The sequence below is a fragment of the Desmodus rotundus genome, chromosome 5 (assembly GCF_022682495.2).
Source record: "Desmodus rotundus isolate HL8 chromosome 5, HLdesRot8A.1, whole genome shotgun sequence".
Taxonomy (NCBI): domain Eukaryota; kingdom Metazoa; phylum Chordata; class Mammalia; order Chiroptera; family Phyllostomidae; genus Desmodus; species Desmodus rotundus.
This window is the reverse complement of record NC_071391.1, coordinates 126,760,938-126,786,956: the sequence shown is the minus strand read 5'-3', so window position 1 is coordinate 126,786,956 and position 26,019 is coordinate 126,760,938. Positions and strand designations below refer to the sequence as shown.

The 26,019-nt window shown below is 41.9% G+C and overlaps 1 protein-coding gene across 4 annotated transcripts in view; it reads right to left on the bottom strand.

Annotated features, from left to right (window-relative positions):
- The window catches only part of STON1 (stonin 1), a 53,237-nt gene that overhangs the window by 9,240 nt on the left and 17,978 nt on the right, over nucleotides 1-26,019 (bottom strand). Inside the window, exons 3-4 of one of the 4 annotated variants that reach the window (XM_053925892.2) lie at nucleotides 23,878-23,952; nucleotides 5,950-7,922 (exon numbers count right to left, since the gene is read on the bottom strand). In XM_053925892.2, coding sequence (XP_053781867.1) covers nucleotides 5,950-7,879 — 1,930 coding nt within the window. In that variant the 5' untranslated portion in view covers nucleotides 7,880-7,922; nucleotides 23,878-23,952. Of the gene's footprint in view, nucleotides 1-5,949; nucleotides 7,923-16,912; nucleotides 17,088-20,207; nucleotides 20,430-23,877; nucleotides 23,953-26,019 lie in introns of those variants that run through there. The other 3 variants (XM_045189462.3, XM_045189463.3, XM_024552831.4) reach the window with 3 other exon arrangements.

Genomic DNA, 26,019 nt, shown 5'->3' with positions numbered 1-26,019 from the left:
TTTCTAGAAAAATATAATCTTCCAAAACTGAATGAAGAAGAAGCAGAAAACCTGAACAAACCAATATCAGCAAAGGAAATTGAAGCTGTCATCAAGAAACTCCCATCACACAAAAGCCCTGGACCAGATGGTTTCACAGGAGATTTCTACAAAGCATTTAAGGAAGAACTAACCCCTATCCTTCACAGACTATTCGAAAAAATCCAAACTGATGGAAGACTCCCAAACTCTTTTTATGAAGCCAACATCATCCTAATCCCAAAACCAGATAAAGACACAACGAAGAAAGAAAACTTCAGGCCAATATCGCTGATGAACATAGACGCTAAAATTCTCAACAAAATATTAGCAAACCGCATCCAGCAATATATTAAAAAGATCATCCACCATGACCAAGTGGGATTCATCCCAGGGATGCAAGGATGGTACAATATTCGCAAATCAATAAACATAATACATCACATCAACAACAGCAAAGACAAAAATCACATGATCATATCAATAGATGCGGAAAAAGCATTTGATAAGATACAGCACCCATTTCTGATAAAAACACTCAGCAAAGTGGGAATAAAGGGAGCAGTCCTCAACATAATTAAGGCCATATATGAGAGACCTACAGCCAACATCACACTCAATGGACAAAAACTTAGAGCTTTCCCACTAAGATCAGGAACTAGACAAGGATGCCCTCTCTCACCACTCCTATTCAACATAGTATTGGAAGTCCTAGCCACAGCAATCAGACAAGAAAAAGCAATAAAAGGCATCCAAATTGGAAAGGAGGAAATGAAACTGTCACTGTTTGCAGACGACATGATAGTGTACATGGAAAACCCTATAGACTCCACTCAAAAACTACTCGACTTAATAAATGAATTTGGCAAAACAGCTGGATACAGAGTCAATACCCAGAAATCAAAGGCATTCCTGTACACCAGCAACGAAACTGCAGAAACGGAAATCAGGAAAAAAATCCCATTCGATATAGCAACAAGAAAAATAAAGTACCTAGGAATAAACCTAACCAAGGAGGTAAAAGACCTGTACTCAGAAAACTACATAACACTGAAGAAAGAAATTAAGGAAGATACAAACAAATGGAAGCATGTACCATGTTCATGGATTGGAAGAATCAACATTATCAAAATGGCCATACTACCCAAAGCAATTTATAGATTCAATGCAATCCCTATTAGAGTACCCATGACATATTTCACAGATATAGAACAAACATTGCAGAAATTCATATGGAACCATAAACGACCTCGAATAGCTGCAGCAATTTTGAGAAAGAAAAACAAAGCAGGAGGGATCACAATACCTGATATCAAACTGTATTACAAGGCCACTGTAATCAAAACAGCCTGGTATTGGCATAAAAACAGGCACATAGACCAATGGAACAGAATAGAGAGCCCAGAAATAAACTCAAGTCTATACGATCAATTAATATTTGACAAAGGAGGCAGGAGCATAAAATGGAGCAAAAACAGCCTCTTCAACAGATGGTGTTGGGAGATCTGGACAGCTACGTGCAAAAAAATGAAACTCGATCACCAACTTACACCATACACGAAAATAAACTCAAGATGGATAAAAGACTTAAATGTAAGCCGTAACACCATAAAAGTCCTTGAGGAAAACATTGGCAGGAAAATCTCAGACATTCCACGCAGCAACATCCTCACAGACACATCCCCTAAAGCAAGGGACATAAAGGAAAGAATAAACAAATGGGACCTCATCAAAATAAAAAGCTTCTGCATGGCTAAAGAAAACAGCACCAAATTACAAAGAGTACCAACAGTATGGGAAAACATATTTGCCAACGATACCTCAGACAAGGGCCTGATCTCCAAAATATATAAAGAACTCACTCGACTCCACTCCAGGAAGACAAACAACCCAATTAAAAAATGGGCAAAGGACTTGAACAGACACTTCTCCAAGGAAGACATACAGAGGGCCCAGAGACATATGAAAAGATGCTCAGCATCACTAGCCATCAGAGAGATGCAAATTAAAACCACAATGAGGTATCATCTCACACCAGTCAGAATGGCCAACATAAACAAATCCACAAACAAATGTTGGAGAGGATGTGGAGAAAAGGGAACCCTAGTGCACTGTTGGTGGGAATGCAGACTGGTGAGGCCACTGTGGAAAACAATATGGAATTTCCTCAGAAAACTAAAAATGGAACTGCCCTTTGACCCAGTAATTCCGCTGCTGGGATTATACCCTAAGAACACTGAAACACCAATCCAAAAGAATCTGTGCACCCCAATGTTCATAGCAGCACAATTTACAATAGCCAAGTACTGGAAGCAACCTAAGTGCCCATCAGCAAACGAGTGGATCCAAAAACTATGGTATATTTACACAATGGAATTCTATGCAGCAGAGAGAAAGAAGGAGCTTATACCCTTTGCAACAGCATGGATGAAACTGGAGAGCATTATGCTAAGTGAAATAAGCCAGGAAGTGAGGGACAAGTACCATATGATCTCACCTTTAACTGGAACATAAGCAATAGAAGAAAAAAGCAAACAAAATATAACCAGAGACATTGAAGTTAAGAACAATCTAACAATAGCCAGGGCGGGGGTGGGGGGTGGGGGCGGGGATAGTGGGAAGAGGGTATTACAGGAACTACTATAAAGGACACATGGACAAAACCAAGGGGGAGGGTGGAGAGGGGGGAGGGAGGTGGGTTCACCTGGGGTGGGGTAGAGGGATGGGGAGAAAAGGCATACAACTGTAATTGCATAACAATAAAAAAAAAAAAAAAAAAAAAAAAAGACACACAGGGCTTAAGAATGCAAACACTAGACCCAAGTTGCCAAGAGTCCAGTCCCAGCTGTGCTACGTAATAGCTGTGTAATCCCAGGCAAGTTACTTGATCTGAGCCTCAGTTTCCCCACCTGAAAATGGGGGGGGATGGTGCTGATAATAATAATAACACGAACCTTACAGGCTTGTCGTGACAGTTAAAGCAGTCAGCAGACCCGGAGAGCAGTGGCCCACTGTTGAAGTGGTATAGTTGGATGTGGGGGAGACAAGACTACTTTGCAAAGTTAATCCAATTAGATTATAAATCCAATTTGTTACTTAATTACTATAATTTTGCTAATGAAGAGACTGTGAACTCTACATTTTTAGAGCCGAAAATTATATTGGAGATGATCTAATTTGATATTCACATTTTAAAGGCAAAAACTGTTTTTGGAATCTTTTGCAATCAAAATTACCCAAGTTGAAGACCTAATATTCTAAAAAATATTAGAAACAAAACCCTTCTACTTGCTTTTCTAAACAACTGCTCCTTTAAGTTTTCTGGAATATTTTCCCTGGCTTTTAAAAATTCTAAATACTCTACAATGCTTGATAACATACTCCCTCTTTAGACTTTGATCTCCGTGAGGAGGGGTATGTGTCCGTCCCTAGGACAATGTCTGGCATGACTGGAGCTCAGCCGGTATTTGACAAGTTTACAAGTCAATGAATAACAGAGGAAAATCACGTAATTTATCTCAGTACTGACCAGCAGGGGGCACTCTTGGGCTTTGGTAATTGTCATTCACCGTAACTCAAGACTGGGGGTGGGAATTACATCTACTTAGGTCTACTACAGTAGCTATCTGGTCCCTCTCGAACCAAAATATTTCATGTCTGACACAGAACTGTTGAAAGCTGGCGGGTATGGATGGAAGGAGAAGGATGCAAGTGGAGGAGGAGAGAGCAACCAATGTGCTGGTGATCATGGACAGCAAAGAGAAGAAGTGAAGGCAAATTATACTAAAAATTGGCAAAACTGGGAAGGTTGAGATACATTTGTTAATTGACCCTCTACCACTCCCACTACCCTTTCTAATTCTGTGCCACCATCTGCACCTCCTTTGGCTAAAGATGCTCTCATTCATTCCCCTCTTTTCCTCTTCTTCCTTTCTTTCCCCACCCATTTCTCTTTCCCAAGGCCCCGCTCCTCCCACCCCACCCCCTCACCCCACAGAAGCCTGTCCTAAGGAAAAGCTCCTCTGCTCCTTTGCCGTCCTTCACACCAGTCATTCGGACTAGTTCATTAGTCTGAATGAACTATCTGAGCTACCTGCCCAAGCCAACCTTTGTTGCAAAATGAAAGACCTGCTCACTGTTAAAGGAACACTGTACTAGTAGGAGACATTTAAGGGGCCAGCAGCCCTTCCCACCTCCCTTGAAATCATGTGTAAGTGAAAAAGAAGTCAATCCTGATCTCAAAAACCCACAGGAAGAAAGGGATAATTTTTTGTAAATTAGCACCTAGTGGACTAGTTCTTATATTCTCTTTCATTTTCCATGTTTAAATATTTTTCCTAACAGTATAGGTTTTTCAGAAACTAACTTGGTAAGCATAATACTTTAAAGACTTTTTAAAAATCCACTGTTCTCTAAACACCCAATTGATTTAAAAATCATATAGAAAAATAGAGACGCAGTCTCAGACCCTGTTATTCTGCGCGTGGTCTGTGGGCCAGCAGCATTGGTATCACCTGAGAACAGGCGGGAAACACAGCTATTGGGCCCCACATACTGAACCACAATCTACATTTTAACAAGCGATTCACGTGCACACCAAAGTTTAAGAAGCACTGCTTAGGACAAAGATATCCTCTGCACCCCAACTTCACTATTTCTACACTTCTCCAGAGACAAGTGGCCAGGCACCCTCTCACTCTCTGCACTCACTCCCCCAACCCCACAATGGTGAAGCCACAAGACAGGACCATGGGATCCCATCTGCCTCAGAGCCATGATGTGCTCTCCAGACTCTACCTGCCACAGTCCACCTGCCTTTTCCCTGAGCCTCCTCTTTGCACACAGACCTGATCTGAACAGAGCAGCTTTGATCTCAAAGCATTTGTTCTGACAGTTATCATGGGAAGGCTTGTAAAATGTTGTTCTGTGTTGGCCTGATGCTATGAAAGTCTTCAAAAAGAATCCTGAAGACCAAGATCAAGTCCAGCCGCCTTTCCAGGAATACCCACTATTGTAATTGTTCTTAGTGAGCTCAACTGCTAGTAAATACAGGTATGAGGGCAAAACAGAGCTCCAGGAGACACAGGGAAAGACAGCGCTGGGTGCGATGATCTCTACCTGGGGGACCATAATAGGTTCCACAGGAGAGGCCTCAGGTCAGTAGTTCTCAACCCTGGCTGCCTGGGAGAGCCTTTCATTAGTGCCCATACCTGGGCCTCCCCCTACCAGACAGTCATGGCTGGGAGGGGCCCTAAATATGGGTATGATAATTTTAAAGTTCTAATGATTCTACGGACTCTTGTCAGGCAGCCAGGGCTGGGAAACAAGACAGGTTTTAAAAGGAAGAGTGATGACAAGGATCCCAGGCCACCTCAGCTAATGGCACCATTGCCCACCTATTCCCGAAAGCCAGAGAGCCCGCCTCCTCCCATCCCCTTCCTCTCCCCCAGGCCCACAGGTTATCTGTCATTGTCTTGGGGGCACCCCTTCTGAATTTCATCACCCATCCCTCACCTCCCCAGTGAAAGGCCGTCCTATTACAAACAGCCTGGAGCAAAACTAAAGGAAGAAGAGGGACTGGCTAAGAATATGGATGACAGATCTTTAAAGGTTAATTAGGGAATCTGATGTCAAGAAGTCAACTACAAATTTTCCCTTGGTGCCATCACCTGCAACAAAACCCCAGCCTAGGATGATATTTATGATCTTAAAAAAAATGTTTAAGTTAACTTATCTGGCAGAAACAAGCACAAGAGGATGCAATAAGCCAGCTGTTTAACTAAATGTTCCATTTCCCACCGAGCAATGTGTAAGTATGTCCTCAGCTGACTGAAGTTACCATCTGTCTCCGCCTGGTTTCAATCCAAGGAGGAGAATGAAAACATTGGAGCTATTTCACATAAAAACCAACTTGGGGTGTTGAATATTTACTTGAATGTTTATCAGGAAGCCGGTCTATCTTCCATACCACGGCCCGGTAGGCGCTCTCATATTTTGCTGACCCCACAGTGACCTGGATGACAGGTTCAGATTCGGGTTCATGCAAGCTCCCCAGACATGCCCGGCGGTTCATTTTGGCTTTCAGGGACTTCTGCCTCTGGAGGTTCATAGTCCAGAGAGCCTTGATCCACTGCGATGGGACAGGAAAGTGTATCATTATGTTGTCACAGGACCTCAAGGAACAGGCCTGGGATGATCTCTGAAGCAATGGGGCCATGTTGACAAAGGCCTGAAGCTCCACATATGCCCCCTGGACAACCACTACAGACTTCAGGGAAAAGGGAAGGTCCTCCCCATCATAAAGAGTCTTGAAACGCATCAGCTCAAACCGGCAGGCATCCAGGGGTACAAACTTAATGATTCTCGATTGTTCAAATTCTTGTGCTTTAACACACTTATGAAAATGATATTCAAGAATATCAATCCCCTTCTTTTCTGGGTCTGTTTCAAAATAGTGTTCATTTCGCTTCTGCAACTCAAGATCATTCAATGTTAAAAAGCATTCCGTGTTCCCATTCACAAAGCAGAGGCAAGAGATTTGAGTTATCACAGCACTTTCAACCAATTTTGCTTCTTCTTTGGTGATTTTACCCCAAAAGTTGTCCACAATTTCAAGGGAAATTTCTTGTTCCTCGTAATTCTTTTTTGGTTTCGAAACAGCTGGCAGCTTCACCAGCTCCTCCTCCACAGTAGTCAGAAAGTCGAGGAAGTCATGGTACTCTGTGGACCCCAACTTTAGCATCTGTTCTATGTCTGGCTCATGAACAACTTCTGTCTTAGAATGGTATTTTCTTTTTTCTGTGTAAGACACATGTTCAATCTTCACAGTATGGATTTTTCCTGTTACACTAAAGTTCTCAATTTTGGGCTCAGAAAGTCTGCATTGTGGATCAAGCTGTAACTCTTTAAATGGTTTTTCTAACCCCTTCTCATAATACATTTGCAAAATTCCTCCAGGTAAGACTTTTAAAAAAATTGGTCCCCACTGACGGGAGGACATCATGTTCTTCTTCTCAGGAATTCTCAACATGAAAGACCATCCAGTTTTGGGCTGACTCCTGAAAAGAGTGTGGGGGACAAAGGAAGAGGCAGTGTCTTCGATATAAAGACATTGCATAGACAAATTTCCAAATGAATCTTGGTTCTCAGTTGATTGCAAATGTTCAAGCTTCTTACAGATGTAATTGAGTGAACACTGGTTTAAGCTTTTTTGATCGATGGGCATTTCTTTGTCTCTTGATGGGAACCCCTTTCTGCTTCCTGGAGGGTCAACGGTGAACTGGGATGCACTGCCTTCTTCTTTCCAAAATGGACTTGAAAAGGCACAGTCCTCCTGAAAATACTGAAACTGGAGAGCATCACTTTGGAACCCCAGGCTTTCAGCCTGTGGAGAACTAACTTCATCTGGAAGACCCACTTTGGGATCTGGATGTGGACATGAGTGGTCACTGGGTAAGGAAGCCTGAGAAAAACAGGTTGGCTGAGTAGGCGATAAGGAAGAATCTGCTCCAGGTGTTGTGAGTGGACTGTTTGAAGCTAACTCTGGAATAGGATAGAGCACATGAGCCCCTGCTTTGGGAATGCCAGGAATTCCCGGGAAGTCTTTGGTAGGTGTAGAAAGAGGAGAGTTACTTGGAGGTCCTGGGCTGAAGTAAAAGTCTATGATGGGCGAGGGGAGAGGGGTACTACTGGTGGAGGAAGATCCACTGGAAAATTCCTTAGGACCAGTAAGGTTCAGCTTAAGTCCATTTGGCCGACAGATGCCTTGATTTTCCAGAGGTAAATTCTTTGACCTTTGAGAAGTCTGAAATTCGGGGTCATCATCAAATGTGACCCAGTTGCCTGGGTTCGTAGAACACATCTTTGAATTGTGATCTTGTCAATGAGTCAGATGTGTTGTCTCTGTTAAAGGAGAAAAAGAAAATAAGAATATAAAATGAGAGAAAAAATTCAAGTGACTAGTGGTCTTTAGTTCTGAGAAATACTTGGATTTAAAAGCACCCAGATTTACAGATTAACTGAGTTTAAAGAAATGCTTTAAAACGGTAACACTTTTGATGACTGAATGGATTTAAAGTATAATATCTAACCATATACTGTGACAAGAGACTCATTTTAGATTTAAGGACACACATAGGCTGAAAGTGAAAGGATAGAAAAAGATATTTTATGCAAATAGAAATCAAAAGACAGCAGGGATAGCCATATTAATATCAGACAAAGTAACTCTAAGTCAAAAACTGTCACAAGAGACAAAGAAGGACATTATATAATAATAATAATAATAATAATAATAATAATAATAATAATAATAGGGTCAACTCACCCAAAAGATATAACAATTGCAAGTATATGTAAACTCAACACCAGAACACCCAATTATATAAAGCAGACAATAAAAAACTAAATGGAGAAATAGGAACACAGTAATAGGAGATTTCAATACACCACTTTCAATAATGGATAGGATATCCAGACAGAATAAGGAAATAGAGGACTTGAACAATGCTATAGATCAAATGGATGTATCACACATATACAGAACATTCCACATAACAGCAGTAAAACACATATTCTTCTCAAGCACACACAGAACAGTCTCTATGATAGATCACAGGTTAGGCCACAAAATAAGTCTTGACAAATTTAAGATTGAAATCATAGCAGGTATCTTTTCCACCATAATAGAAAAAAAAAAACAAACCCTACAAGTCAATAGCAGAAGAAAAACTGGAAAATTCACAAATATGTAGAAATTAAGTAATACAAAATGTGTCAAGGAAGAAATCAAAACAAAATTAGAAAATAAATATCTTGAGACAAACAAAAAATTAAAACACAATATACCAAAACTTATAGGATGCAGCAAAAGTGGTTCTAAGAAGGTAGTTTATGCTAAATGCTTACATTTTTAAAAGATTTCAAAAATAAACTAACTTTTATAGCTCAAAAGACTAGGATAAAAACAACTGAGCTCTAAGTAAGCAGGAAGAAAAGAATAAATATTAGAGCAGAAATAAATTATATAGGCAATAGAAAATAGGAAAAATATCAATAAAACTAAGAGTTGAATTTTTGAAAAATATCAACAAGATTGACAAACTTTTAGCTGAATTGAGGGGAAAAATACTCAAAATTGGAAATGAAAGGAGACATTACAACTGATGTCACAGAAATTTCAAAAATATCATTATGAGACTATGTGAACAATTATATGCAAACAAGTTGATTAACCCAGAAGAAAAGTATAAATTCCTAGAAACATAACATCTACCAAGATCTGACAATAAATAAATAGAAAATATGAGCAGACCTATACCAATAATTAGTAAGGAGACTGAATTGGTACTCAAAACTTCCCCCCCCCAAAAAAAGCCTAGGCTTCACTGGAGAATTCTACTTAAACACTTAAAGAATTCTTACACTAACCCTTCTCAAACTCTTCCAAAAAGCTTCAGAGGAGGAGGAAACATTTCCAAACTCATTTTATGAGGTCAGGATTATTCTAATACTAAAGCCAAAGACTCTACAAGAAAACTACTATTTTTAATATAAAGGCAAAAATACTCAACAAAATACTAGCAAACCAAATTTAGCAGCAGATTAAAAAGATCATACACCATTATCCAGTTGAATTTATTCCTGGGATGATCAATATATGAAATATCAATCAAGGAGATATACCACATTAATAGAACAAAGGATAAACATCACATAATACAGAAAAAGCATTTGACAAAATTCAACACCTTTTCATGATAAGAAACCATTCAACAAGCTAGGAATAGAAGGAAATTACCTCAACATAATAAAAATCATATATGTAAAGACTACAACTAATATAACATTCAATGTTGAAAAGCTGAAAGCTTTTTCCTCTAAGACCAACAAGGCAAGGATGTCCACTCTTGCTACTTCTATTCAACACAGTACTGGAAGTCCTACCCAGAGCAATGAGGCAAGAAAAATAAAATAAAAGGCATCCAAATCAGAAAAGAAGTTACATTGTGTCTGCTTGCAGATGATATGCTCTTATACATAGAAAACTCTAAAGATTTCACACACACACAAAATGTTAGAATAAATGAATTCAGCAAAGTTGTAGCATATAAAATCAATATCCAAGTATCACTTGTATTTCTATACACAAGCAATTAGCAACCCTGGTAAGAAATTAAGAAATTTACCCCATTTACAATAGCATCAAAAAAATAAAATGCTTAGGAGTAAACTTAACTGAAGAGGCAAAGGACTTGTACACTGAAAACTACAAAGTATTATTAGAGCTACAATAACAAAGCTGGAGGCCTTGTACACTCCAAGAAGAAAACGTAGGGGAAAAGCTTCGTGACATTGGTATCAGCAATGATTTCTTAAATTTGACACCAAAAGCACAAGCAACAAAAGCAAAAATAGACAAGTGAAACTATATCAAATTGAAAATCTTCTGTATACCAAAGAAAACAATCAACAGGTGAAAAGGCAACCTATGGAAAGGGAGAAAATATCTGCAAATCACATATCTGATGAAGGGTTTAATATCCAAAATATAGAAGGAATTCCTACAATTCAATAACAAAAAAAACAAATAACCCAACTTAAAAATGGGCAACAGACATTCCTGCAAAGAAGACACACAAATGGACAACAGGTATATGAAGTGATACTCAGTGTCACTAATCACCAGGGAAATGCAAGTCAAATCTCTCCTCACATCTATGAGGATGGTCATTACTGAAAAACAAGGAAAGAAAGAAAAAGCACAAAACAAACAAACAAAAAACCAAGTTGTTGGCAAAGATGTGGATCAACGGGAACCCCTATGCACTTTTCGAAAATGAAAAACTGTAGACGTTCCTCAAAATTTTTCAAACAGAACTGCCCATATGATCCAGCAGTCCCACTTCTGGAAATTTACCCAAGAGAACTGAAACAGGATCTCAAAGATATCTGCACTTCCGGGGTCATTGCAGCATTACTCACGATAGCCAACAGGTGGAAACAACCAAAATGTCCATCATCCGATGAATGGATAAAGAAAATGTGGTATATATACATACAATGGAGTATTACTCAGTCTTAAAAAGGAAATTTTGATACATGCAACAACAGGAATGAACCTCAAACATAGACATTATGTAAAAAAAGTGATGTAAACCAGTCACCAAAAAACAAATATCGTATGAGTCCACTTACGTTAGGTATCCAAAGTATAGTCATGCAGCACTTAACGATTTTTCAGCCAATAACAGATGGCATATATGACCGTAGTCCTATGATGCAGCTAAAAAACGCCTAATTGCCTAGTGACGTGGTAGCTGTTGTAACAGATTATAACAGATTATCACGTTTGTGGGGATGCTGGTATAAACAAACCCACTGAGCTGCCAGTTGTACAGCACGTACCATTACGTAGCGCAGTACATAATACTTAATAATGACAAGAGACAACTACATTACTGGTTTATGTGTTTGTTATACTATACTTTTCATCATTATTTTTGAATATGCTCTTTCTACTTATTAAACATTTTTATTGTAAAACAGGCCAGCAGCAGGCTCATACGTCTCCTATTTACCGTGACTCCCGACGGCATCATTTTCTGTTGTGCCTGATTTAACCTGGTGTCGTTGTGCACAGAAACGTGCCATACAGACCTGCAGGCTAGGAGCAGTGGCTCTACCACATGGTCTAGGTGTGCAGTAGGCTGTATCATCGAGGTATTTGTAAGTACACTCTATGACGTTCACACAACAATGAAACGGCCTATCGTTTCTCAGAACACATCCCCATTGTTAAGCAGAGCATCACTGTAGTCCAATTTACAGAGGCAGCGAGTAGAATGGTGGTTACCAAGGGCTGGGGGGTAGGAAAAAGGGGTGTTGCTGTTCAGTGACTATGAAGTTTTAGTCATACCAATATAAAAAAATGTGAGATCTGTTGTGCAACAAAGTGCATCTAGTCAGCAATACTCTACCATACACTTAAAAAATTGTTAAAAACATTGTTTTTATTAACTGCAACACTTTTGAATCACTTCAGAAAGTCTTTATTTGAATGATTATTATGCCAGACCTTGTTAGTGCTCTAGAAAATACAGAAGGAATAGGTAAAACCCAATGTATATGGAACTTTAAACTGCTGACAGCCCCCAAGTATGTGATGTTTATACTCTAAAAACATTTTTAAATTAATGACCTCATTTATCAAAGCAACCCTGAGAGGTGTATATCATTATTCCGATTGCATAGCAGAGATTACCTGGGTTTAGAGTCATTACCTAAAGTCACTCAACTGGTTAAAAGGCAGAACTAATATATTTTTTTAAAATAACAGCTTTATTGACATACAGTTCATATACATAAAATTCACTTTGTTTTTTTAAAGATTTTATTTATTTCTTTTTAGAGGGGGGGAGGGAGGGAGAAAGAGAGGGAGAAAGAAACTTCAATGGGAGAGAGATACATCAATCAGTTGCCTCTCACACGCCCCCAACTGGGGACCTGGCCCGCAACCCAGGCATATGTCCTGCCTAGGAATTGAACTGGTGACCTTTCAGTTCACAGGCCAGCACTCAATCCACTGAGCCACACCAACCAGGGCTAAAATTCACTTTTTTTTAAAAAAAGACAATTCAGTGGTATTTAACATTAACAGTTGTGCAACCATCACCACTAATTCCAGAACATTTTTTTATTACCCCCCCAAAATAAACCCTGTACCCATTAGCAGTCACTCCCCATTTTCTCCCTACCCCAAGCCCTGGAAACCACTAATCTTCTTTATTTTTCTGAATTTGCCTAGTCTGGACATTTCATATAAATAGACTCTCTACAACATATGACCTTTTGCATCTGGCTTCTTTCACTTAGCATAATGTTTTCAAAGTCTGTCCAGGTTGTAGCCCATATCAAACAGTACTTCATTCCTTTTTGTAGCTGATGAAATTTCATTGTGAGGATTCCCCAGATTTTGTTCGTTAGTTGATGGGCATTTGGTTTGTTTCTATTTTTTTTTTTTTTTGGCTATTATAATACTGTTAATGAGCATTTGTGTATTTTTTTTTTTGGTGTAATTGTTTCTCTCAGGTATATTTGCCTAGCTTTGGAAAGAACCCAGATTTGAACACAGGTCACTTCATGCAAATCTAATACAACATAAATTATTGAAATTATTGTACTAACATTGGAAGTGATGAGCTGTACAGAACCCAGCACTGACCCGGGGCCAGGTATAACCTGGACACCGGGCTCTGCCCTGCCCCTTGCTCCAGACATTCAGAGATTAGACTAGAATCATCTCTGAGTTTCTCTCCAATTCCACAACAACTCTACAGTAATCGACATCCAGTTGAATTTTCTTTCAAAATCAGAAGTTGTGTTACCACTGGGATTTTTTACCAAACTTCCAAACTGACAGAAAGTAAAACTCCATAAGATCTACTGGTATGAAAACTCAAAGCCTGCTGGAATAAAGGCCATGAGAAAGGCTGTTTTTCTCCCTCCAGCCTGCCTTCTCACCTCCCCTTGTGGATAATGAAGGCTCAACCAATGCAATCATTCAAGCCTGGAAAAGAGCCAACACAAAGGGAGGGCGTCATTTGCTAAATCCGCACATTCCTGAGGGCACAAAAGCACACAGTGGAGCAGCAGCCCAGGCCAGCTGGCTCTCTGGAGGGCATTTCACTGTCACTGCCCTGGGGCTGGAGTTGCCATAAAGCACTTTCCCTTCGGGGCAGGAAGAGCAGTGAGGAGGGGACTCCGCCAGCAGCCTCAGAGGCAGGAAATCAGCAGCAGTATATATTAACCCACCCCATCTCACCCTCTTCAGAAGAAATCCAGCCAAAATAATTCTTCATATAGGATAAAATATCATGTAAATGTTCTTTTTAGTTGGGTTTATTAAAAAGAAAAAGAATTAAAAACCAAGAGAAGAAATAACTTAGCTTCAGACTGACTCCTATTCTGATCTGTACCAAACATTTTGCCTTATCTGTTTTCCATTGGTAGCTTCAAAATTTGGAATATGGATATTGGTTTCTTCGGGGCTTTTGCTTATTATGGGAAAAAACGATTTCCATAAACCAGATAAGGAAGTCAATCTCATTACTTTTTAAGTGACCTGTGAACTTTGGAAAGCACAACTTGCAAAATACCTCCTATCTTGAGTGCAAAGACTTATGCAAAGCACTCTTCCCCCTGTGCAATACTCTTCCATAGGAGGCGTTCAGCCAATGTTATGTGAGTTAAATGCAACCAAACAGAATTCTGTATGGTGCCCAAGAGCCCAAACCTTTGACTGTTTAAGAGGCAGTACTTACTGTTCTGGAGCAAATGGCTGAGACTGCAGCTCCAAGGTTAAGGGCAGATTTGTTTCCTGCTCTGCTCTTCTTTCTCCTTTTCTCTATCTCTCTTGCTGCCCTTCCTTATCAATCCTTTTTACACTACTTTCCACTTCTCTCTTACCTCTTTTGTCCCTTCCTTCTTTATGACCTCATCTTTCTAGTCTAGTCTCAAAACAGCAACCAGTTTTCCCAAAGTGAACAACCAGAATCAATTCTATCTAGCACTTTCCTTTCTCTTTCTTTCCCTCCTAACCCATCCCCACCCCCAGCAGGGACAGAGGGCCACATCCTGTCCAGAACTGTGGTCTGTCCAAGGTTGATTGGGTCTCAGGCAGGGATGAGAGCGCTCAGAGTCTAAGGGTCTAGAATGTGTCTTCTTTTAGTCATCTGCAAATTCACCCCATCTACTTCAAGACCTTGGAATCTAAAAGTATTCGAGCAGCAGCATCTATTTAACTGCCGTATTTTTTTTTTTCTGTACTGCAAATGGGGTAAGATCTAAATATGTATCTGCCTCTCCCAGAGGGTCCTGAGTCCTACCACATATAAAAGGAAAATAGCCCTGGCTGGTGTGGCTCAATGGATTGAGTGCCAGCCAGAGAACCAAAGGGTTGCCAGTTCAATTCCCAGTTAGGGCAGGTGCCTGGGTTGCGGGCCAGGTCCCCAGTTGGGGGTGCATGAGAGGCAACCACACATTGATGTTTCTCTCCTTCTCTTTCTCCCTCCCTTATCCTCTCACTAAAAATAAATAAATAAAATCTTTAAAAAAGAACAGGAAAGTGTATGATGGTAGAAATTTCTGGAAATCAGTTTCTGAGGCTAGAAGGTTTCTAGGGGAGTGTTTGCTTCCCCTTAAGACTATTAGACATTCTTTTTGCCTCCCTATTTTCAAAGCAGCATCAGAATACAGGAACTCAAGATCAAACTGAAAGTAAATGCACGTGCCTGCGCACACTGGGAATAACAAGGATACAGGTAGACCACGGTTTTTAATCTCTTACCTCAACACATGTGACAGATGGCATTCCAAAGCCTGTCTCATTCTCTTGGATGTACCCAGAGTTTAACAACCCCCAAAAATGTTTAGAGGAGCCTTAAAATAATTAATTATCCCCACATGCTCACTGTTGGATCAGCAAAGGAGGGGCCCAGGCCACAGCCAACATGAGAAAGTCTGCATTATATGCAATTACTGCATTCCACCCCTTTTCTCCACTTAAGAAATCATAGTGGAATTCTTTAGGTGATGGAGATTATCATAAACTTATTCTAAGTTGTTTTAAAAATGAAATCTTTCACAAATAGCAATACCTTCAATATTAACAATATTGCAGATTACTTGCAAGAAGCTTTATGAATAAGAAGCACTAGTATGAAAAAATGATCTCACCAAAAAGAATTTTAGGATAAAAATTTTCAAGTTATCATAGAAAAAATTTCATATATTCCTTGAGATTTGGAATTTTTCAGGGTGGAATCGTGTCTCATTCATTAGGGCATTTTCCACATTGCCTACAAATGTCTGACATGAGTATGCAGCTCAATAAATCTGTGATTGAACAATTTAACTAGTCTATTCAGTTTTCCATAAAGTAACTCAGGCTGCCCTCCCCAGTTCAAAGAACCACCGAACTTCAGAGTGAGGCAGAAATCGCAGGTGTTCTGTTCATTAACCACACCAACAAACATTCGTCAGGCACTGTGTGCTGATGGTATGCTAAGGGCCACATGTGCACGATCTCATGTAATTCTCACAACCCCATCAGGTAATGACATCATCATTTTGTAGAAGAGGAAAACAAGGCTCAGAGAGATTAAGCTACTTGCCTAAAGTCACCCATTTGGTTAGGCAGACCTGGACTCTGACCAGGTCTGTCTGACCCCAAAACCCATGTTCGACACCATCCATCACCCCAAAGACCCCAAACAATCTGATGACAGACTGTGTTAGTGCCCTAACTGCCACTTGCAAGTCCTTTCCACCCCTCCACCCTTTACTAAGGAGGAAGCTCCAGGGCACGAACCACCATTTCCTGGTGTCGGGAACTCAAACTCTCTAAACTGGAAGGATTCTGTTCTCACCTGAGAAGAACCTATTTCTTCACACAGCCCACCACATGCACCTGCCTCTTGGACACCCCAGACTGTGGGAAAGGCAAACTCTGAGACAGTTGACCCCATGAGTGCTCAAAAACAACAGCTCATTATCGATTTGGGTCAATTCTAAGACTGGCTTTCATCACTCAGCCTGCCCTGTTTCCTGCCCCTTCTTGTCTGCATCCACTGGCCGGCCCACCCTTAAACTGTGATGAACAGGTTTTCAGACTTGCTGCCCAACAAATGCATTTGGATGCCACCTGCTCTTCAAGCGGCAGTCTTGGTAGACTAATTCCCCCAAATTTGTGTAACTCCCTGCTTTGTCCTTCCTCCCATGCCAGCCCCCAACCCCCTCTATGCTCAAGTGTCTACTTCTGCTGTTCTTTGCAGTTTTCCTTTGCTTTCCTCCAGAAACCATTCAAACAAAGTATAAATATCAAGTTCTACCTTACCCTGCAGATTGTCAAAATCAGATTAGATGCACTTGGTTGTTGAATCAGCATTCTAGGTTCTCTGCAACTGAAGGCTGTCCCACTTCATCACATTACCTGTGGAAAACAACACCCTGTAGGATGACTCCAGAGTCTGGCTTCTCTACACCTGCCAGGCTGGGGGAGACCTGATGCTAGAAGAGTATTCAGCAGAGAGGGCTCAGGGAAGCATCATCACACTTAGCAGCAGTCTCCTGGTTTCAGCCCCACCAGAGCTGCCGTTGTTGAGCTGACTCCTACTCAAGTCTCATGAACACATCTGGACCCTCAGCAACACCCTCGCCTTTGCAGAAGCTGAATTTGGTCCTTTATGCCTGTGACTTTTGTGCTCTATAACAATGCTGCATAATCTAGAGAAAGAATGTCTTCATGTCAGTATCTGTGTGGTTTCCTTGGCTGTCCCCCAAATAAGGAATTCTCGGATTCTCCCCAAGGCTGGACTCCTTAACCACCACACTGAAACTAGACTGGAACTGTATTTACAAAGCCTCCCTGTTGTTTTGTATGGTTAGAGGTCTGCAAAAGTTACCCTCCTTGTTATTCTGGGATGTATACCTCAGAAACAAAGCCAAAGTCGGGGAAGGCCCAGGGTGCACAATGCATCCATGAAGAATTTTCTTAAAGGTTTGCTATGAAAGTATTTAACATGTCGGTCCTACAGAAAGGTTTCCTTTAAAGGGGAAACTAAAAGTGTGAAACAGAAACAAATCATAAGACAACACAAAATCCTAAATGAAGGGAAAATGCTTATAAAGTACGCTCTCACCTTAGCTCACAGGAGAAGTGCCCACTACATGCACTGGATATATTATTAACACATATGTCCTGCAGTCCATTATATTTAATCACAAACATGTGTGGCATTTAGTTCAGCTATGTGACAGGAAATACCATTTGTAAAATATTAAACCGCAGCAAAACCTACCCATGCCTTCGAATATTATTTGTGCTGGTTCCGTGGAGATCCCCAACCTCACTCCTCCCATGTGATATTTAACCTCCACTTTTCCAGGACGAATTTGGCTCCCAGCTATAATTTTAACCTTGTTTTAATAACCTGCTCATTTCCTAAATTTAGAGAGTAGTATGAACAGATACCAAATCAAACTGGCTAGTCCCAGAAGACGGTCTTTACAGGAAGAGAGAAAAGATTTAAGGCCAGGTGGGCATTCTGATTTCAGGATCTTATTCTCCTCTCCATGACAGTTTCATGGAGTATCCATAGCAGGTTCATGTCACTGACATAGATACTATGGAAATCAGCTAAACAGAGGTCTGTGAGCCTCAGTTTCTTCACCTGTAAAATGGTGATAATATCTGCCTGATGTGTAAATTGCCTCATAACAGGTACTCAATAGAGTAATTTTCCTTCCTCCTTCTCCCTCCCGTTTCCCTTCTCTCCCATTTTAGTCTTCCTTTTCCTAGTCAGTAAGAAATTCAGGAGCCCAGATTCTGGAGTCTGCTTTTGCATCTGGTCAACCTGTTACAAATCCGTTTCTAGAACTCTGTCTTCATTCTGCCTGACACATGACCATGCCTCTACCCTGCCCTCCACATGTGATCTGTTCCTATCTAGTCCTATCCATGTGCCTGAATCCCTGCTCAGGGCTTCTCCTTGAAGAAAGCATCTCCCAAAGTGCAGAGAAATTAAGAGTGTGGGAAAAAAGACCCATGGTCAAAGGCATTTGAGAAATTCTGGCTGAACAAGGGTATACAGGTCTCTTCAAGGCAATCCTTCCCAAAGCTTGTAGGCTGCTATTGTTTTCATGGGCTCCAGGAGGGAATAAGAGGTAGCTTTCCTTATGGAAAAGTCCCATATGGAGTGTGCTTCAGAACATTCTGGAACATGCTATTCTAAAATAAAGTATCTGGGGCTAGAGAACACATAGTTTACTTTAACTCTGGATATCTTGGCCTTTTCAATCTGTTGCCAGCTTCTCTGCTCTGAGCATGAGGATTGGGTGTTGGGAACCCTCCTACTTGGTTTCAGAAGCTGTAACCGCACGACAGGCAAAAAGGCCTCATGGCTAGGGGATCTTGGGACCATTAACCACTAAGGAGACAAAACTTATCCTCCGGGCAGGAGTGCAGCCTCTACCCGCTTTACTTTACCCTGCTTGGCTCCTGGAGGATGGCTGGATAGTCAATGATGGGTAAGATTCCTCAAGGGAGGAACAACCTAAGACAGGCACAGTCTTGAAGGGGCCACCAGGGAAGGACTTAGGGGATTGTGGAAGAGGGACAAAAGACCCTCACCCCTCAGCTTTATCAAAGCCTGAGTCCTCATTCTATCTGTAAAAAGTCTAATCTCTTGGCTGCCTTGCTTCCCCCACCTGATTCAGGCCTGAAACAATGCCAAAGTGGGGTGCATCCCTGTGCCAGAACAGACAGTTCCTGACGAGGGGTGATCAGGCCTAAGAAAGAATGTATAAAGTCCTGTGAAACCTGCTTTGCTAAGAATGTCCTCAATTTAAATGTTAAAGGTTCAAGCACAAAGTAAGTTTGTTTCCCCAGGTTTTACAGCCAATTGGCATCACCCTGTCTACCAGACCCTGGCTCAAAAGGACCCCCGTGATCCCCAAAATGCTATCTGTAAACTGTACCTCCTTTCTTTGATATGCATCCTTGTGCAAGCTAAACTCAATAAAAGCCCGTTGAGAGAGGGGTTTGACGCCTTTCTCCTCTGAGAGACAGGTCAGCCTTTCCTCCCCAAGCATATCATATCTTGGTAGACTTATTCTCATCCGCGGCAGCCGGGAGTGCTCTGCTGGACAAAGCTCCCCCGAAATTGGGCCAGACCTGCAGGGGATGCAAGTGAGAGTCCTCTGGTGCCTGTCCAACAGTGAATTGCTCTCTTCTTCTCCAGCAAGAGAAAATCAAGGTGCAAGAACTGTGTGTGCTGAATTGAAGTGTCAAGTGAAAGGCATTACTTAAGCAAGTCAGCACAGCATGTGGAGATGCCAAAAGTAATCAGAAAAAATGACAGATCAAAAGTGACACAGTTCCAAAATATAGCTCACCTCCTCACACAACCACATCAAAATTACAACTAAATTATAGAGCAACCATCATTCAGAACCATGAGAAATTGAGCTGGATGGAAGTCCTATAAATATAGAATTAAAGAAGAAACCATTTCGAGACTGGGACCAGCTCAAACCATGCGGAATGAGCTGGTCCCAGACAAAAATTGTAGCAGACAAAAATTGCAAGTGATATCTTAGGAGCAAGGGGTCCCAGCCCCACACCAGCTTACCAGTGCCTTGAAGATAAGTCTCCATAACTTCTGGCTGTAAAATCCAGTGGGGATTGAGGCTGTATGTGGAGAGCAGGACTGAATTAAGATGGAGTCAGTCCTGTCAACCGAGATGGCATCAAGGAAAGCCATGTTTACAGCACACATAGTGAGCAACGACTCTAAGGATGACACAGTACAATGTAGTAGACAACCTGTGCTTATCTGAAGGATAAACAGCACCTGCTCTGAGCAAGCGCAGTACATAAACCACATGTGCTTTTCGAGGTTGTACAAAACAACATGTGTTAATCAGAGGCTGACGCAATGTTGCATCATACAAGAGTATGAAAGCAAAGGTCTTCGAACAAACTGCTGAGACAGCTGAAAGGAGCTGAGATGGCTGAGACGCTCCATTGCTCTGATCAACGCTCCTCTAGCTGACTCTGAAGCCACTGTAGACTGCCTTGCAAGACGCTGACTGACTGCCTCCCAGACTTGGACCTGATCTGGATTCTTGGGACTCAGGTTCGTTAGATTGTTACTGGACTATTATAGATTTGGATTGAATCTGCATTAAAAGCTGAGTGAATAGCATAGTCACCTGTGTTGACTCACTGTTATTCCTTGATGCCAATGTTGACTATAGGGCTGGTGGCTGTGTAGGCGGCCCAACGCCTCTAGTCCAGGACAAAGGCTGGAGGCTGAATTATAGGAAACCATATCATGAAACATTTGCTCATGACAGTGTAGAAGAAAGAAACTTCTGGAACCCCAGGGAATTCCTCTTAATAAGCCCAGGGACAGACTTACTTGGACTCAGTCCCTCTGAGCTCCAGCACTGGGGCAACATATTAAAATAAATCAGAGACATATGGGAAGGAAATGGATTGTTGGATATCAGGGTGAGAGATTGGGAGTGGGGGTGGGGCAGAGCTTTCTCCCAGGCTGAAGTGTTGGCAGAGGATATTATTCCTTTTCTGAGCCCTCCTCCCACAAAGCCACAGAGCCAGCAGGCAGGTACCATATCTGAGACTCCATCACCCTAGCTCACACTGTTTACCCTGGTGATTCCCTGAGGCCCAACCCTGCCCCCCCAACTTTCAAGGCCACCCAAGCTGTTTCCAGTGGCTTTTTCCTATGAATGACTTGTCTTGGTCCATGCTACAGATTTTCCTAAATTCTCTCAAACAAGCAACATCTGGTCTCAGTGAGCGCTGTACCTCTCACTTAGTTGCCCCAGGACTGTCACTAGCAGCAGCAGGCCTTGGTTCACAGCTTGGCCTTGCCTGGCCACCTCCGAGCCCAGCACAAGAGGTAGCCTTCTGCAGATCACTTTGTAGCTTATGCTGTGAGACCCTGAACAGAACACAGGCAGTGGCTGACCTTGGACATGCCAATGGCAAACAAAGCTCAGCTACAATGGGAGGGTGTACACAGCCCACACAGTGGGCACCCCTTGAATACCCAGCTTGGGTGGTAGGGGAGGCTGTGCCACTGGACTCTATAAGAAACATACTACATTAGGCTACTCTCCCAAGTCTGGGAGACATAGCAGCTACACCTAATACATAGAAACAAACACAAGAGAAGCTGCCAGAATGAGGAGACAAGGAAACATGGCCCAGATGAAAGAATAGGACAAAACTCCAGAAAAAGAACCAAATAAAATGGAGACAAGCAAGCTACTAGACATAGAGTTCAAAACACTGGTTATAACTTAGTGAGAACCTCAACAGCATCAAAAAGATCCAGTCAGAAACAAAGGATACACTATTGAAATAAAGAATAATGTACAGGGAATCAATAGTAGAGTAAATGAAGCCAAAAATCAAATCAGCAATCTGGAATATAAGGAAGCAGAAAATAACCAATCTGAACAGCAAGAAGAAAAAAGAATCAAAAACAAAATGAAGATAGTGTAAGGATCCTATAGGATAACTTCAGGTGACCGACATGTGCATCATGAAGGTGCCAGAAGTAGAAGACACAGAGGAAGGAACTGAAGACCTATTTGAAAAAATAACCACAGAAAAATTCCCTAACTTGGTGAAGAAAATAGACATACAAGTCCAGGAAGCATAGAGTCCCAAACAAGATGAACACAAAGAGGCCCACACTAAGACACACTATAATTAAATGCCAAAATTTAAGTACAAAGGAAGAATCTTAAAAGCAGCGAGAGAAAAGGGAGACCAAATCCCCCCCAGAATTTATTTATTAAAAATTGTGTGTTTAAACTTCAGTCAACTTGAAAGTACCATCCATTTGAGGCAATACACCATAGAGATGGTTTTTCCACTGCTCAAAACAGTTTTTGAACTTGTTGATTTTGATGCCTTTTAGTGCTTCTGCCATTTTTTTGTTTCACCTCTCTCACATTGGCAAAATGTTTCCCTTTGAGGACTTTTTTAATCCAGGGAAACAAAAAATAGTTGCTCAGGGAGAGGTTGGGTGAATAGGGAGGATGGGGCATGGGAGTCATGCCGTTTTCAGGCAAAAACTGCTGAGCACTCAGTGTAGTGCGAGCAGGTGCACTTGTAAATCACCCAGCATGAAATGGGCAAATGCGTTGAAAGAGTCTTCAAAAAAAATCCACTGAAGCTGAATGCAGCCTCTCATGACAATGCCAGCTGGTACACTGACATAGATGGGTTCCTAGAACACTCACCTAGTAGGGGAAGCCTGTACTACAAGGGGCCTGCTCTCCAGAAGATAAGTCCGGTTTTCTTGGGGAAACCCTCATAGTAACCTGCAAGGGCATTCCCATTACACTGTCAACTGATTTCTCAAAAGAAACTTTACAGGCTAGAAGGGATTGGTGGGAAATATTCAAAGTGGTGAAAAGCACAGAGCTACAACCAAGATTACTTTACCCAGCAAGGCTATCATTTGGAATCAAAAGAGAGAAAGACTTCCCAGACAAAAAAAAGCTAAAGGAGTTCATCACCACCAAACCAATATTATATGAAATGTTAAAGGGTCTTCTTTAAGAAGGACAACAACAACAACAAAAATATGATCAATAAAGTGGCAATAAATACATATCTATCAACAATTGAATCTAAAAAACAAAATAAACAAACAAGCAGAACAGAAACAGAATCATAGATACAGAGAACATTTTGACAGTTGCCAGATAGGAGGGAGGTTGGGGGCATGGGCAGAAAAGGAGAAGGGAAAGGTGAAGAAGTACAAATTGGTAGTTGCAGAGCAGTCATGGGGATATAAAGTACAGCATAGGGAATCAGGTAACCAAAAACATACATGCCTGACCCATGGATATGGAAACGTTATGGGGATTGCCTGAGGGAGTGGGGGTGGGGGTGGGTGGAAGGTGGAAAAGGGAAAAAAACTGGGACAAGTGTAATAGCATAAACAATAAAATATAATTTTTTACAGTGACATAGTCCCTTTCTACATGTGGCTGACATGTAAGGTGAAAACCTGAAAACCCCAGACCATGCTCATCACCCACAACCCTGACTCAGCATCACCTCTACCACTATCTCTCAACTGAAGTGACTGCACTCCCAGAAGACATTTAGCTGCGTTTGGACACATTTTTAGTTTCATAGTTGGGGGTTGGGAGTGCTACTGGCCTCTGGGGCAGAGAGACTAGGATACTGCTAAATGTCCTACGGTGTGCAAGACAGCCACCTCACAAGGGATTATTCAGATCAAAGTATCTCTGGCATCGAGGATGAGAAATCCTGTGCTCTGTTGAGAAGGTCAGTGAGCTGAGTGTGCCAATCAGAGTATCCACCTGAAATTGGAAAAGTCGGTGTTTATCACTGCCAGTACCAGTAAGTAGAGACAAGTATTGAATCTTTATGGCACTTTATTCAGATGGCTGGCGGTCAGAGAAGACAGTGGGTTATGTACCCTCAAAAAACCATGTTAACACCTCATTTCAAGCTGACCCTTTTTATAAGGTGAAGAAACGGTAGGTAAGGGGTTAGGAAAAAAACGTTAATTGGTTAAGAGATGCAGTCTGGGTGGAGATTTTCCTAGTACTTCTTTATCTGTTGATCAGTAACTCTTTATCTACATCACCTACTTCCCTCCCTGGAACACAATGGCTCAGACGCTATCTCCATCACTTGCCGACCTTCTGGGGCAGAAGGTTGAATTGCTTGTCAACCTCTAGGAGTCACATGGTCATACATTCCAGTTCCTAGAATAACAGCTTACCACCCATTAATCACTTAAGCCTATCAACTAAGGCTGAAATCTTTAACTCTTGAGTTCCCTTATCACACCCTTCTGCTTGGGTCTACTTTGTAGACAATTGGAGGCACAAGTTCAGCAATTTCCCTGTGGTAGCAAACCCAGAAAAAGGTACCGACAGAACTGAACCCTGGCTCGGGCCCAAATCTTATGTTCTTCCCACTAAATTACAATGACTACCAGCCTGGGAATCACTACAGGAGAGAAAGCAGGCAAAGGAATATTTTAAAAGATTTGACAGGACTTGGGACACCAAAAGTGATCTAGAAAACACATGCAAAATGGGAGTCTGGCACTTAGAAAAGTAGAGACACATGAGAGGCAGGAAGAGCAGCAGGTCAGTCACAGGCTGGTCAGTGTGAGGTACAACCCAGTGAAAATATCTAGCAAGAAACCAACACAAAATCATGCCTGGAGAGAAAACCTTACACTACACATGTAGAGCTGTGGGTCTTTATCAGCTAGAAGAGAGCTGAATACAGGAGAGAATGGGAGAGGCCACAGGGCACCCAAAGCTAAGGGCCCTATCATTTTATAGGAGGAAGGAAAGGAAAGGAGAAAGGAAGTCAAAATGAAAAGGCCAAAGGAAAACCAGGGGGTACAAGGACCCCCAAGGCAGGAAGGAGTGTCCTCATGGGTCCTTGAAGAGCTGAGGAGGGTGGAGAGAGTAGAGACAGATGACTTCTGGGTTGAGTGATTAGGTCAAGTGACAGGGTTGGGGGCAACTTCAACTGAGGGTGGGGATGAGCAAGGCTGCCAGTCTGGAAGCAGGAGAAGTAGGGATGCTGGGGCCCACGGACAGAGGCCGGACTCAGCTGTCTACATCTCGGCAACTCCACCCCTACCCGCCCAGGTTTGGGTTTCTGCTGTCCTGGGATTGTGCTGTTTCCCAGTGGACCCATGTCTGGCAGCCCTAGTAACAGCCAGCCTCTTACCTTCTGGTCTCAGGAGCACAGAAGAGCCCCTGGGCTTCCCACTCTCCAAAAAATCCAGCCCACCCCCCACGGAGGAGGGGGTAGGAGGCAGACAAGTGAGCCTTCTTTGCAGGCCGAGGGGCTGCAAACAAGGCCTGCTTTCAGAGCTGCCTTCTGGTATTTATATCCCTGTGGGCTCTTCCGTGGGAAGAGTAAGGCTCTCAGAGGAAGAAATGAGAAGGCATTATCTCCTTAGGGGCCCCTGAGGCTGGGCTGGGGCGTAGGGCCCTGTGGTTATTAGATGGCAGCTCCTGGATTTTGATTCTGAATTCGGAGGAAACTATGAAAAAGATGTGGGATAGTTAGCTGAAGCGGCTTGGCTCACATCACGCATCTTAAATATGCAAGTCTCCTTCCCCTCTTCTCTGCAGGCTCAGGGCCCTCCTGAAGGTGAGCAGCAGAAAGTCCTAGAAATTTAAAGAACTAGAAAGAAGATCTCTCTCTGGATTTAAATATTTAGTGGGGGGAAACCAAAATTGGCCACTTTGTTATGAAAATTGGCCAAGTAATTTATCTTAATTACTATGTAATTGCTTTTAGTGTTTTGAGAGGAGTCAGTAGCTAAATGGCCCAGAAAGAGTATTTAACACTTTAAAATGTGATTCCTACCCACACATTAATGGTGCTGC